At 45.5% G+C, this 14,865-nt stretch overlaps 1 protein-coding gene across 1 annotated transcript in view; it reads left to right on the forward strand.

The window, feature by feature from the left end:
- The first annotated feature begins 273 nt into the window (after window positions 1-273).
- Window positions 274-14,865, forward strand: part of LOC141155451 (vomeronasal type-2 receptor 26-like) — a 72,532-nt gene continuing 57,940 nt past the window's right edge. Inside the window, exon 1 of the mRNA XM_073642315.1 lies at window positions 274-400. Within this exon, the coding sequence (XP_073498416.1) occupies window positions 274-400 (127 nt within the window). The remainder of the gene's footprint in view (window positions 401-14,865) is intronic.

Genomic DNA, 14,865 nt, shown 5'->3' on the forward strand with positions numbered 1-14,865 from the left:
CTCACTGAAATTTTGCTTGGTCTTCCAGACCTTATCATGACCTTCACTGTTCCTGGTAATTGCCATTTCTTAATTACATTTTGAACTGAGGAAAGTGCAACTTGAAAATGCTTTGCTACCTTCTTATAGCTTTGTTGGCCTCCATCATTTGACTTTTCGGAGTGCTAGGCAGCTACTGAGAAGAACCCATAGCTGCTGTTTTTTGGCACAAGGTTAGAGGAGCCTAGATTTTTATAATGCTGGGAAATTTGCATCACGTGGCCTTTCCTAACGATGATAGTGAACAACATATGGAAATATAAGAAAGTTAGACTATCACATAAGCTTCATACCCACCCTAAATCATTAGGAGGCCTTCGACTGCCAGAAATCCACTTCTACTATAAAGTGATCCACCTTGGTAGATGATTGAAATTGGTTCATACCAAGAAACAAGCTAAAAAAGGTGACTCTGAACTCCTACTTGGCAGACAATCATGTCAATACATCAAGACTAATTATTCCCCCTAACAGATAATAATTTAGATGACACTACTACCATGACCCTAAAAATTAAGAGGGCTCAAGTTTAGACCTTACCACCTTTAGAAAGCCCATCAGCTTTAGCTCCCATTTGCACCATACCATACCTTCTTGATCCCAAATATGTGAATATATATGATTTATGGTCCTATTTGTTAAAATATATTATTTCTTAACTAACAAAGTCCCCATGGAAAACTCATGGCCAAAGGAAGCTAAGAAACACCCTATCAACTTCCAACAACATATCCATGTCATTCACATTCTTAAACAATTTAAACTAAAATTCCTGACAGCGGGAAACTGGTCCTGGCTTGACTTACTCTCAAAAATTCCCTTCCCCTTCCTCAAGATGATCTCTAAAATATACAACCACTAGTGATTAGCGAACATGCTTGCCACTATTCAGTACTCGCCTGAGCAGCTCAGTGGTCGAGATGCTCGATGCTTGGCGAGTAATTTTGAAATGCTCGGGTGGAAGCTCAAGTCCCCGCCCGGCATGTTTGGCGCTGTTTAGACATAATGTTGATTTTTCCATTTTTATTGGTGCGCTGATTTTTTTTTTTCCTTAAGTAAGGAAAAAAAAAATCAGTGCACCAATAAAAATAGAAAAATCAACGTTATGTCTAGGGATTGCCTGCCAGTCACTGTAATGCAGCAGCCATGTTGGTTGTGGCATTACAGTGATTGGCTGCCCGCATAGCGTCATCAGGTCTATATAAGACCCGGGACCCTATGCTCATCACAGTGTACCGGTCAAGCAGGCAGAGAAGGGAGAGGTGCTGCTGAGTGAGGGAGAGAATTGGCGGTTGTTTTAGTGAGGTATTCCACAGAATTACAAATCTACACTAGCATTCCTTCTATGGACTAATCCTGATGCATATCAATCCTGGTAATAGCAGGAGTTAGGCAGGCAGAGTCTGTGGAGAGTGTATACAACAGAATAGGGTCCGTTGCACGTTCTGTCTGCGGCTGCTGTTACAGATATCCATAGTACTAGATATCAGGGCTAATAATGTTTCTGCTCTTAATCCTGATTATTTTGGTGAAAAGCAATATAATACACAAATTTTACTGCTCCATTTGCTTGTTAGCAGCATTTAACCAGATTTGGTTGATTTTCATAGCATTGCTGTATTGTGGAAGCAGAGAAACTTGCCCATCATCTCAAGTGATCCGATATTGCCGCTGTAATAATCTTGACATTTTTGGGAACGTGACAAGTATTCTACTCCATTTAAAGTCTGCCAGTTGTGTGCTTAAACCTATTCACACTTGGTCGTTGACCAATACCATGTCTATAAGGCCACAGCCTAAAACCGTGGTCATGAGACATGATCCTATATTACTTCGGTAATAATCCTGACATTTTTGGAAACGTGACAAATATTATACTCCATTTAAAATGGGCAAGGTGTGCGGCAAGGGACAGGAAAGTGGATGTGATAGTGATGGGGCACGCAGAGGCCAAGGCCATGGGCAAGCTGAAATTGTGCTTGCTGAGGGAGCACAATAAGCACCCACATCATGTCAGCATACCTTCCTGTCCCACTTTCCAGGGGGCCACAGAACACCACTCTTGAAGCCAGACCAGTGTAAAAAGGTTGTTGGTTGGATGGCAGTCAGTTTGCCACCACCACCACCCTGTTTTCCAGAGGGTCCAGTCTCAATAGCCAGGAGTCCAGACCACATATTCCTCACCCTGATCCTCCTTCCTCCCACCATGCCGAGCGCCCTAGGACAAGTGATCCCACACCAGGACACTCCGAAGAGCTGTTCACTTTTCCATTTATAGATTTGGGCCTCTTGACCAGCCTGCTTCAAGCGAGGCAAGAGGAGATCGCATGCAGCGATGCCAAAATATTTGAGCAGCTACAGTCACACGAAGGCGACAGTAGGAAAGTGCAATTACTGTTGCAAGAGGTGGATGATGATGATGAGACACAATTGCCAGCAAGTCAGGAGGAGGCCCAGGGTGTGTACATGGAAGACGAGGTGGTGGACGATGAAGTCACTGACCCAACTTGGCAAGGTGACATGCATAGCAAGGACAGCAGCGCATCGTGGGAGGGAGGCGTAGTACCACAACAGGCAGAAACAAGTGGTGGGGTGGCCACAGACAAAGGCATAAGGTGGGCAACTGTTCCCCAGAACACCAACAGGAGGAAAGTTGCCAGTCCAACTGTTAGGTCTTCCAGAGTCTGGCTCTTTTTTAAAGACTGTCCAGTTAACCTCAAAAAGGCTATTTGCAACATCTGCCATGCCAGCATCAGCAGCGGTAGCAAAACTACCAGCCTGACCACGACCAGCATGATCAGGCACATGAGAGCAAAGCAGCCGACTAGGTGGGCCAAACGCCAGGGTCCAGAAATTGCGTGTGACACGACTGCCTTTTCCACTGTTGTGTGTGCACTCCCCTGTCAATGGCACAGGCAAAAATGCCTCCCACCCGGCACCTGTCATTGCACACTTGCAGCCATCACCGCCAGCAACCACGTCCTTGTCCTAGGGCAGCTTTCAGTTATCCCTACCCCAATCCTTGGAACGCAAGCGCAAATGCGCAGCCACCAACCCACAAGCCACAATACTAAACTGCCACATTTCTGAACTGTTTGCATTGGAAATGTGCCTTTTCGGCTCGTGTGGACAGAAGCTGTCCACAACCTCATGGTGGCGGCTGTCCCTCGGCACTCAGTCCCTAGCCATCACTATTTCTCCCGGTGTGCCATCCCGCCTTACACAATCCACCGTGATTCCTCTATGCCCTACAACTATTGGGTGTCCAAGCTGGACACGTGGCATGAACTGTCTCTCTATGCCTTGGAGGTCCTGGCGGCTAGCGTTTTTTCAGAGATGGTTTTTAGTGCCACCAGGGGTATTATACCATATACACAATAACAGTATAGGAGACCCACTCCTTAATAATGGAAAGGCCAGATCAAATAGATTCTATATTCTACAATATTACCTCTCTTATCTGAAATTTGTTTACGTTTGAGCTATTGCAATATGGATAGCATATTACACCAATCCAGCCCAGTATTATTGCCTTATACTGCGTACTGTTGCTGCTGCTGTGGAAAAAAAAATCTATTCTATTCCCTATTGATACTGCTGTTATCTGCATTTACAATAGGGAACAGGTGAAAGGTATCATCAGCTGGAGATGAGTGTTGTTCATTGTCGTTGAATACATCACTTCCACAGTGCATTACTTGATATTTTCCGTGCACTCGTTGACCAATTCATATTTTTTAACAGTGATCTTTAGTCACAAATTAATGATAGCAGGCAGGGTTGCTTGCGTTCCTTCACAGTTTGTTGCTGCCATGTCCAAAAAAATTTTTTTTGGGCCAGTTAAAATCTATTTTTTATTGTAAAATATTACCTCTCTTATCTGATATTCGTGTATGGGTGACCTATAGCAGCAGGGATAGCATCTTACTGGCATCTAGTCAAGGATTATTGTATTATACTCCGTGCTGAAAAAAAAATCTATTACCTATTGATAACGCTGGATTGATGATATTATCAGCTGAAAATGAGTGTTTGTTCTGGTCGCATACATCCCTACAACAATCCATAACTTTTTTACATGCATTCATTGACCGATTCATAATTTTTAATGGTGATCTGTAATTAGAAATTGATGAAAGCAGACAGGGTTGCTTGCAATCCTTCACAGCTTGGTGGTGCAAAAAACCTCTTCAGAGCCAGTTAAATTCTATTTTCTATTGTCCTATATTATCTCTCTTATCTGAGATTCGTATACGGGTGACCTATAGCAATTGGGATAGCATCTTACAGGCATCTAGTCAGGGATTCTTGTATTATACTCCGTGCTGAAAAAATAAAAAAAACTATTTCGTATTGATAATGATGTTAGCTGCTTTTAAAATAGGGACAGATGCTAAATTGTATTATCAGCTGGAAATAATTGTTCATTCTGTATTTGTCTGATGATGTCTCACACACCACATTGCCAGATAAGGTAGTAAAATGTTAAAATTACATTTACTGGTGAATGTAGAGTGGACATGTTGTTTTAATGCCATTTTTTGATTATAACAGGTCAGAGAGGCTACTCCTGACGCTGCTTCTGGATTCATTAGATATTTCAGCTAGTTAGCTCTGCGGTTGCTTCTATGTTAGATAGTTTAGATAGCTAGTGTCCTGGGTGGCTGTGAAATCGGCCTTACAGCAGATTTTTTTTTCTTGTGCCGATTAGTGAGGTCCAGACAAAGACAGTAGGGCACATTTCATAGAAGTCTGTTGTGCATTGCTTTTATTGTGCTCCATGCACGATTACACCTTTAAAAATCTATTTTTTTTAGTTGCTAACGTAATACAGCAAGCCATATATCACCTTGTCATTTTGTGGTCAGTGAAATTCAGCTGTGTGCAGAGTAAAAAAAGCTATTTTTTTCAGCTGCTAACGTGATGCAACACGCCATATCTCACCTTGTCATATAGTGTCGCTGAAATTCAGCAGTGTGCAGAGCTGTTGATCAGTAAAAAAAAAATTTCAGTTGCTAACGTGATCCAGCAAGCCATATCTCATTGTCATTTTGTGGCGGTGAAATTCAGCTGTATGCAGAGCTCATGCAGAGTACAAAAATCAATTTTTTTTCTGTGACTAACATGATGCAGTATGCCATAGCCCACCTTGTAATTTTGTGGTGGTGAAATTCAGCTGTGTGCAGAGCTGGTGCACTGCAGAGTAAAAAAAAAATTTTTTTCTGTTCCTAACAAGATGCGACACGCCATATCTCAGTTTGTCATTTTGTGGTGGTGAAATTCAGCTGTATGCAGAGTAAAAACATCTATTTTTTTCTGTGACAAAAGTGATAAAACAGGCTAGATTTTAGTTTGAAATTTCTTGGAGCAAATCTTCTATTGTATACAGGCTTCATCCACATTAAAAAAATACTTTCTTCTGTTACTAACGTGATACAGTAGGGGAAATCTCAGATTGAAATTGTTCAGAGCATATCTTCTATGTTATACAGGCCTCATCCACACTAAAAAATACTTTATTCTGTTACTAACATGATACAGTAGGAGAGATCTCAGTTTGAAATTGTTTGGAGCATATCTTCTATGTTATACAGGCCTCATCCACACTAAAAAAATACTTTCTTTTGTTACTAATGTGATACAGCAGGCTAGATGTCAGTTTAAAATAGTTTGGACCTTATCTTCTATGTGATACAGGCCTCATCCACACTAAAAAAATACTTTCTTCTTTTATTAATGTGATACAGTAGGGGAGATCTCAGTTTGAAATTGTTTGGAGCATATATTCTATGTTATACTGGCCTCATCCACAGTAAAAAAATACTTTCTTCTGTTACTAACGTGATACAGTAGGGGAGATCTCAGTTTGAAATTGTTAGGAGCATATCTTCTTGTTACGGGTCCGGGTGGTGGAACCTCTGTGCCGAGGTGCAAGGAAGGACCCAGAGGGGCGTGACTAAGTATCCATTCGAACCGACCCTGGTCGTACGGCAGCAAATGACACCGTGACCAGGGAGGATCCGGGCTGAGGGACCAGGTGCTACTCTGGGGACGACCTTGTAAGAGAGCAGGTGGCTCCCACGGGTCAGATGGCTGGGACTGACCAGTATGGTGGATGGACATGGCAAGCAGGCGGAAGTCTCTGGTAGCAGAGAAGGTGGTCACAGTTGGAGAAAGCAGGGCAAGTAGCAGTCTTAAGGTTTACCAGGAAGGTGGTCACAGCAAGTGATGGCAGGGTCTCCAGGCAGGCTGGCAGGAAACAGGCAGGTGCTCCCAGGTGAGCGGGCAGACAGATGAGGTGGGTAACTGGCAGGTAACTGGTGGGCGCTCCCAGGTGAGCCGGCAGACAGATGAGGCAGGTAACAGGCGGGTGCTCCCAGGTGAGCGGCCAGACAGACGAGGCAGGTAACAGACGGGTGCTCCCAGGTAAGTGGCCAGACAGACGAGGCAGGTAACTGGCAGGTAACTGGTGGGCGCTCCCAGGTGAGCGGTCTGACAGACAAGGCAGGCGGATGATCCCAGGTGAGCAGACAGATAGCCAAGGCAGGTAACCGGCTGGTAATAGGTGAGCGCTCCAGGTGAGAAGGCTGGCAGGTAACGGGCAGATAACAGGCTGGCAGGCAGGACGAGAAGTCAGGCTAGCAGCGGGACCTGAGGGCTGAAGCACAGATCAGACACAGTGCAAACAACTTTGCTCGGGCACCCCCATTTTGGAGGAGGTTCCTTATATATGGGAGGTCCTCCGGCAATTGGCCGGGGACTCCATAGGACGGCGTGCGCGGTCCCTTTAAGAGAGGGGGAGCGCGCGCGCACGCCCTAAGCACACAGCCGGGGAAGGAGCGCGTGCCGGAAGCAGGGGGAGAGAAGCGCTAGAGGACGCCGCGCCAGGAGCGGGGAGGTGAGAGGGACGGCGTCTCTGCCTAGCAAGGGGCAGAGACGCCGATGCTACACTTCTGTTATACAGGCCTGATCCACAGTAAAAAAAAATACTTTCTTCTGTTACTAAAGTGATACAGCAAGCCTTATTTCACCTTGTCATTTAGTGTTGCTGAAACTCAGCTGTGTGCAGAGCTGTTGCAAAGTAAAAAAATATATTTTTTTTTCAGTTGCTAACGTGATACAGCAAGCCATATTTTACCTTGTCATTTAGTACCGCTGAAATTCAGCTCTGTGCAGAAAGGGAATGGAAAGGGAATAGGCTTGGTGTTCAATTTATATATGGGGTAGGTGGTGATGTTAGTGAAAGCACCAGTAAACTAACACTGTCACATCCTAGCCAAAGACAACTGACAACTTCTGTTACTAGACGGGCTACTCCACTGCCTTTCTTTGGCAGCCGGACAGCGGTACGTCTTGTTGATGAGGGCCAGAAAGAGCATGTGCTCCAGTGGATGGCAAGCGCTGCTTCAAGTGGCCTCTCCTGCTCTTCTTCCACCTCAACATAGCATACAGTACAGTCCACATAGGTTGCACCCCAATTACCCTTGCTTCCCCCCCGTGTCACAACTGTCCAGCCGCCCAACTGACTATAGGGAACCACAGATGGGTGAGTCTGCAGAGCTGTTCACACATTCTATGCCATGGGCATCAGAAGTGTACTCCACAGATTCACAGAGTCAGGAGGAGGAAAGCAAATGCAATGTCCAGACGTTAACCCCCGGGGCAGGAGGTGATCCTGATGAGACTCAGACACCTGAGGCTCACGCGGACTGTACTGTGCTGCCAGGGCAAGAAAAGGAGGGTGACTTTCTGGGCGTGGAATGGGATAACACATTGGATGATGATGAGGTTGTAGATCCCACTTGGTGTGCACCCAGAGGCATGCAGCTGAGCAGTTCATCTGAGGAGGTGGAGGAGGAGGAAGATGATGAGGTTACGTTGCGCTCTACGGCACAGACATGGTGTGATACAACCAAGACAAGCATTGCATCCTTAGCCACAACTGTGGCTGTGGCCAGCAGTGGTCACGGGTCTGCAGCTTGCAGGGGTGGCAAGGGTTGCCTTGCCTGGGCCTTTTTTGACACTGCAAAGGATGAGCCAACTCACCTTCTCTGCCAACTTTGCAAGAAAAAACTCAGTAGAAGGGAAAAGTGCAATAATTTGACCACTACATGCATGAACCTTCACTTGAGCAATCAACATGCATTACTCTGGCAATCTCACTGTAATGAAATGCAGACCATCGGACCTCAACAACTATCAGGCACCCCATCAACCACATCTGTTGCTTCTTCCTTCTCCTCTGTTACCATGCCAAGTATTGTCACCCAGGTCTCCCACCACAGAACCTCCGGTTGTTTACCCACTCCAGTCACGCTGAGTGAGAGCCTGTAATCTGTAACGGAAGCGGACATACCTGCTGTTTTTGGTCGATCTCAGAGAAAGAGCACACCACATCTTTCTCAATCCACCATGACATCTCCGCCTACACCTCACTCATGGTCCAGCAATTTGTCCGGTTCACCATTCTACGCTCTATCTCAGCACTGCAGCCAGCCCTCGGTCCCACAGTTGTGGTCACATAAAAGATTGTTTTCTCATACACATGACAAAGCGAAGATATTGAACTCCACCACCTCCAATCTGTTGGCCACGGAAATGCTGCCTTTATGCCTGGTAGATACTGACTGTTTCCGAAAGCTGAAGGCTGTCGCACTCCCCCAGTACGAGTTGCCCAGTCGCCATTACTTCTCTAAGAAAGCTATGCCTGCACTACACCAGCATGTTGCAGACAACATCACCCATTCCTTGACTAAATCTATGTCTGCCATGGTGCATTTCACCACATACACCTGGGCGAGTAAGCATGGCCAAGGGCGTTACATCTCACTGACTGGGCACTGGGTGACTCTGGTGGTTGAGGAGGCAGGCAGGGAAGGGGCTGCTCCACAAGTCTTGGAATCACCAAGGTTTGCAGAACTCAACCTCTGCCTTAATGAGACACAGTGCAGAGTGAATCCACACCACATTCGTACTGTGCAGCCAAGGCTAACCACAATCAGGTAGTGTTAAAATTAATAAGCCTTGGAGATCGCAGTCATACAGCTGAAGACTTGTGAAAAGCTCTCCAGGCTGAGTTTGAGCAATGGCTGTCTCCGTTGAATCTGGAGCCAGGGAAGGCCGTGTCCGATAACGGTGCAAACCTGGTGGCATCCCTACGCCAAGGCAAGCTCACACACATGCTTTGCATTTCTCACATCCTCAACCTTGTGGTACAGTAATTTCTCTGCCACTATCCTGGCTTGGATGAGCTGCTGCAGAAAGCACGGAAGCTGTGTGCTCATTTCTGCCATTCGCACCCCTCAGGTCATCGACTTGCATCAATACAGAAGTCTTTGTCCACGCCAGTTAACAGGTTAATATGTATTGTGCTGACATGGTGACATGTGCCACTATGCACATGTTGCAGCGACTGTGGCAGCAGCAACGAGCCCTGACTTTATGTCGTATTGTCTTGGCCAATGCAGTATGGAGGTGGGGCATATCACCTTTACGGAGTGGGCAAAGATTAAGGATCTCTGCACTCTACAGCACAGTTTTGAAATGGCTACTAAGATGGTTAGTGCTGACGATGCCGTCATCAGCATCACTAATCTGGTCATCTACATGCTGGAGCAGGCTTTCAATAGCTTGCCAGAGTAGGTAGTGGTCCCAGAGGAAGAGGAGGATGCGTAAGGGATAACAATGTCTCAAAGTTTCAGACTGTCGTCACACAGGCGAGTGCCAATGGAGGGTGGATTACTGCAATGGAGGGGGGTTTGTGATACCAGACAAACTGTTAGTGAAGGTGTAAGAGCCAAGGAACAAACGGAGGAGGAAGAGGTGATGGGCGGGCAACTGTCAGGAGATGAAGAAGATAATCATCCCCTCTCTGTTGTTCATGGTTGGCGAGTTGGGACGGAGAAAACAAGCATTAGAGTTACCCAGCCACCAACACAGCATGGGCTTGGATCTCATGGAAGACTCTGACATATGAGTGCCTTCTTTCTGCACTATCTGCAACATGACCCCCATGTAGCTATGATTAGAAATTGTGCTGACTACTGGGTTGCCACTCTGTTAGATCCACGTTATAAGAGTAAGTTTTGCCAGTTGCTTCCCACCCTGGAAAGGCACCTGTGAATGCTGGAGTATCGAAACATGCTTTTCACAACCTTAAGAAATGATTTCCCCAAGACAGCAGAGAGGCACACAGTTTGCATCTCAGCTCTAAACTTACAACCTTCGGCACATCAATTTATCAACACCAAAACATTAGCAGCAGCAGCAGTGTAAGTGGCAGAAGCAATTTCTGCGAGTCCTTTCACACATTTTTTAGCCCAGCTCATGCACCAGCACAACAGTGTACAAGTCTGACACATGTTGAACGAATGGAGAGGATGGTGCAAGAGTATATAGAACTCAATATCAGTACCATCAGGGAGGGTTTGGACCCTTTGACATTTTGGTCTTCAAAAATAGATGAGTGGCCTGAGCTCGCCTGTCACACCTTGGAGGTTTTATCGCGCCCAGCAGCCAGCGTTCTCTCAGAACGTGTCTTCAGCGCTGCTGGTGGTGTCCTGATGGATAAGCGCACCCGGCTGTCCCCTGAAAGTGTAGACTGCCTAACTTTCATCAAGATGATCAAGTCATGGTTCCATCTCCAAGGACTTTTGTACCCCAATCACAGACTAGGTGATGTTGTAAAACCTACAAAAGACAAAAAATATATCTCATACCCTACCATCATCCTACTAATCCTACTAATATTCTAAATGCGAAAGTTTGTGAGTATGTATGTTTGTTACTCTTTCATGAAAAAACTACTGGACGGATTTGCATGAAACTTTACAGTAATATAGATTATACATCGGAATAGCATATAGGCTACAATTTGTAATGATTTTATGTAATTTTGGTCGTAATTAGTGTTGAGCGAACATGCTCGACACTGCTCGGTACTCGCCCGAGCATCACGCTACTCGGGATGTTCGGCGAGCACCGAGCATTTCCGGGTTACTCGGGCGGGAGCTCGCGTCTCCGCCCTGCATGTTTGGCGCTCTTTACAGAGCCAATGAACATGCAGGGATTGCCAGCCAGTCACTGTAATGCTGCAGCCATGTTGGTTGTGGGCATTACAGTGATTGGCTGGCCGCACAGCGTCACCTCGAGTATTTAAAACCGGGCGCCGTCATCTTGGACACAGTCGCTCCGGATTAGACAGTGTAGGGACAGCGCTGCTGATTTAGGGAGAGATATAAACTGCGAAATAGTTAGTGTTGGGTCTGTAATGGCTGCCAGAACAAACAAACAGTCCTTTTCAGGACTAATATCCATCCCAGATATCAGGCAGGCAGGATGTATAGGAGACACAGTGGTTATACCAGCAAACGCTGCAATACAGTCCTGTGTGCTCCTGTTGCTGAAATTGCTGGACTTAACACCAGGTGTCGGGGGTCAGGAAGAATCCTTTTTTTTTCATCTAAATCCTCCTTTTTTTTTCCTCCTTCACACTGTACAAATACCCGTCTTATTAACCTTTTGGTGTGTCGTCCCCCCCCCAAAAAAAAGCGTGTCTCTGATTTTTCAGACACAAATATAACTGTTGAAAATAGTCTGGTGTAGGCTAGAGAAACAGAAGTGTTGTTTTGCACTTCCACGGTTCAAACCTCTGTATTATCCATTTTGGGCCATTTGTAAAAAAAAAACAGTTTGAGTGTGTCGCTCACTGTTCAGCCGCAAATCTATATATTTAAAAAAGTCTGGTACACCCCAGTAAACAATAACTGTGGTTTTGTCATCCCACGGTAAAAAATCTCTATTATTCAGCTTTTGGTAGTTTTTTCCGTAAAGAAAAACAGTAGTGTCTCCTGACTGTTGTGACACAAAAATATATCTGTTGAAAATAGTCTTGTGTAGGCCCGACATCCCAGTGTGGTTTCGCAGTTCCACGGGTCAAATCGCTGTACTATCCAGTTTTGGGCCTTTGGTATCTAAAAAAAAAGCAGTTTGAGTGTGTCGCTCACTGTTCAGCCGCAAATATCTCTATTTAAAAAAGTGTGGTATACCCCAGTAAACAATAACTGTAGTTTTGCCATGCCTCGGTAAAAAATCTCTATTATTCAGCTTTTGGTAGTTTTTTCCGTAAAGAAAAACAGTAGTGTCTCCTGACTGTTGTGACACAAAAATATATCTGTTGAAAATAGTCTTGTGTAGGCCCGACATCCCAGTGTGGTTTCGCAGTTCCACGGGTCAAATCGCTGTACTATCCAGTTTTGGGCCTTTGGTATCTAAAAAAAAAAGCAGTTTGAGTGTGTCGCTCACTGTTCAGCCGCAAATATCTCTATTTAAAAAAGTGTGGTATACCCCAGTAAACAATAACTGTGCTTTTCCTCTTCCACGGTTCTAATCTACTCTTTATTACCCTTTTTCCATTGATAGTGCAAGTGTAAGCTATTTTACTTCATTTACAATGGGCAAGGCGCGTGGCAAGGGACGTGGAAGTGGACGTTCTGGTGATGGTTCGTGCAGAGGACGGGGCCGTGGCCAAGGTGAAAATGTGCCACAACCAACAGCCACATCTTCTCGCTCCCACTTCTTGACCGAATTACTAGGGAAGCACAGAACAACACCAGTATTGAGAACTGATCAGTGTGAACAGGTTATTAATTGGATAGCAGATAATACTTCCAGTTACCTGGGCACCACCACCTCCGGTCTGTCTTCCACACAGTCAACTCTTAGTAGCCGTGAGTCTCGACCGCATACTCCTCCTCACCCTGATGCTCCTTCCTCCCACCATGCCGAATGTCGTCAGACAGCAAGTGATCCCACACTTGGACACTCTGAAGAGCTGTTCACTGGTCCATTTCCATATTTGGGCCCCTCGCCTGATACGCTTGAAGTGGTGGAAGAGGAGATCCCATGTTGCGGTGCCCAAATATTTGAACAGCCACGGCCACAGGAAGTCGACGTTGGCAATCTGTCACAAGAGGTGGACGATGATGAGACACAATTGCCAGGAAGTGAGGAGGAGGATCGTGGTGCGCAAGTGGAAGAGGAGGAGGTGGTGGATGATCTAGTATTATAAATGCGAAAGTTTGTGAGTATGTATGTTTGTTACTCTTTCACGAAAAAACTACTGGACGGATTTGCATGAAAGTTTACAGTAATATAGATTATACATCGGAATAACATATAGGCTACAATTTGTAATGATTTTATGTAATTTTGGTCGTAATTAGTGTTGAGCATTCCGATACTGAAATATCGGGTATCGGCCGATATTCGCGGTATCGGAATTCCGATACTTAATTCCGATACTTTTGCAATATCGTATACCGGAATCGGAAGTTCCCATAATGCAATGAGCCATTTTCATTTTATTCAGCCAATGAGGATCCTAAGAAGTGTGGGCACATCCTGTTAGGCATGTAGGCATCTTAACTAATGGCATGGCTGTGATTGGCTGCTGAAATGATGTCATGATGCACTATAAAAGCCGCCGCCGCCATTTTGAGCTCACTTTGCTGTGAATTCAGTTAGGGATAGGACGCTGTTGTTCTGAGGGACAGTTTTAGCTACCTATTTGGTCTATTCTGCTTTACCCAAGCTACTTTATAAATCGCTGTGCCTTGCAGTGCTAGTGCACAGTTCTCTGTGCTGTTCACCGCTTTCTGCAAGGTCTCTGTGTGTGAGTGCAGCTCACCCTGTAGTGTGTGCTTCAGCCACGTCTGGTTATAGTGCACTCAGTGTGTGTCACTGCCTCATACATTGTCCTTTTTTGCCAATTCATAATTTTTCCTGATATCTCCTATTAGTGTGGTGGTTCCATCTGTATTCAGCTAAATTTGTTCCAAACACCCTATATAGGAGTAGATAGAGAAATTTTTTTGGTCTTGCAGCACTAGTGCACAGTGCTCTGCATCTGTACTGTTCACCGCTGTCTGCAAGGTCTGGTGTGTGAGTGCAGCTCACCCTGTAGTGTGTGCTTCAACCACGTCTGGTTGTAGTGCACTCAGTGTGTGTCACTGCCTCATATATTGTCCTTTTTTGCCAATTCATAATTTTTCCTGATTTCTCCTATTAGTGTGGTGGTTCCATCCGTATTCAGCTAAATTGGTTCCAAACACACTATATAGGAGTAGTTAGAGGTGCCTTTCTGCAGCATTGGGCCCTGCAGCCCCAGCCAGATTAGTATTAGCCTATTTTTTGCAGCCTCATCTATTGCATTGTAGGTTACCTTCCTACATTGTAATAGCTACAAAAAGTTTGTGATACTATCGTTATTACATCTTTAGGCACATCCAGTGTCTTTTTGTGACAAAAAAACCTAAATAAAGTTCACCAAACACTCCACTTTACAGTTGTGTAGGCCACATTAGCTCATATTAAAGTCTAGTCCACACTTTATAAAATTAGTGTTTCTTATACCTGTTAGCAGCTGTTCAGGAATAAGCACACTAAGCCCTTAGTACTTTTCTGCCTATCTTTATCAGTCTACCAAGATGAAGAAGGCAGGTAGTAAGGCATGTGGTCGTGGGCGTGGAGTTTCTGCAGGGAGAGGACGTGAGGATTCTGTGCCTGCAGAGAGAGGATGTGGGGATTCTGTGCCTGCTGCGGGCACCAGTGACTCAGCATCCCCCAGTTTTCCAGGGAACAGTCCTTTATGCGCAGCTTTGTAGGAGCTAGCCGTACCCCACTGCTGCAGGAGGACCAAATTGAAGCCGTTGTCGGATGGATGGAAGCTAACGCATCGACTTCAATTAGTTCCAGATCCTCTCAGGTCCTGAGCACTGAAGAGCACCCATCTGTCTCTTCACCACCTGCCAAATTGCCCAGGCAGTC

The sequence above is a fragment of the Phyllobates terribilis genome, unplaced genomic scaffold (assembly GCF_046119375.1).
Source record: "Phyllobates terribilis strain yellow unplaced genomic scaffold, ASM4611937v1 Scaffold_7__3_contigs__length_470593459, whole genome shotgun sequence".
In the NCBI taxonomy this organism is placed as follows: Eukaryota; Metazoa; Chordata; class Amphibia; order Anura; family Dendrobatidae; genus Phyllobates; species Phyllobates terribilis.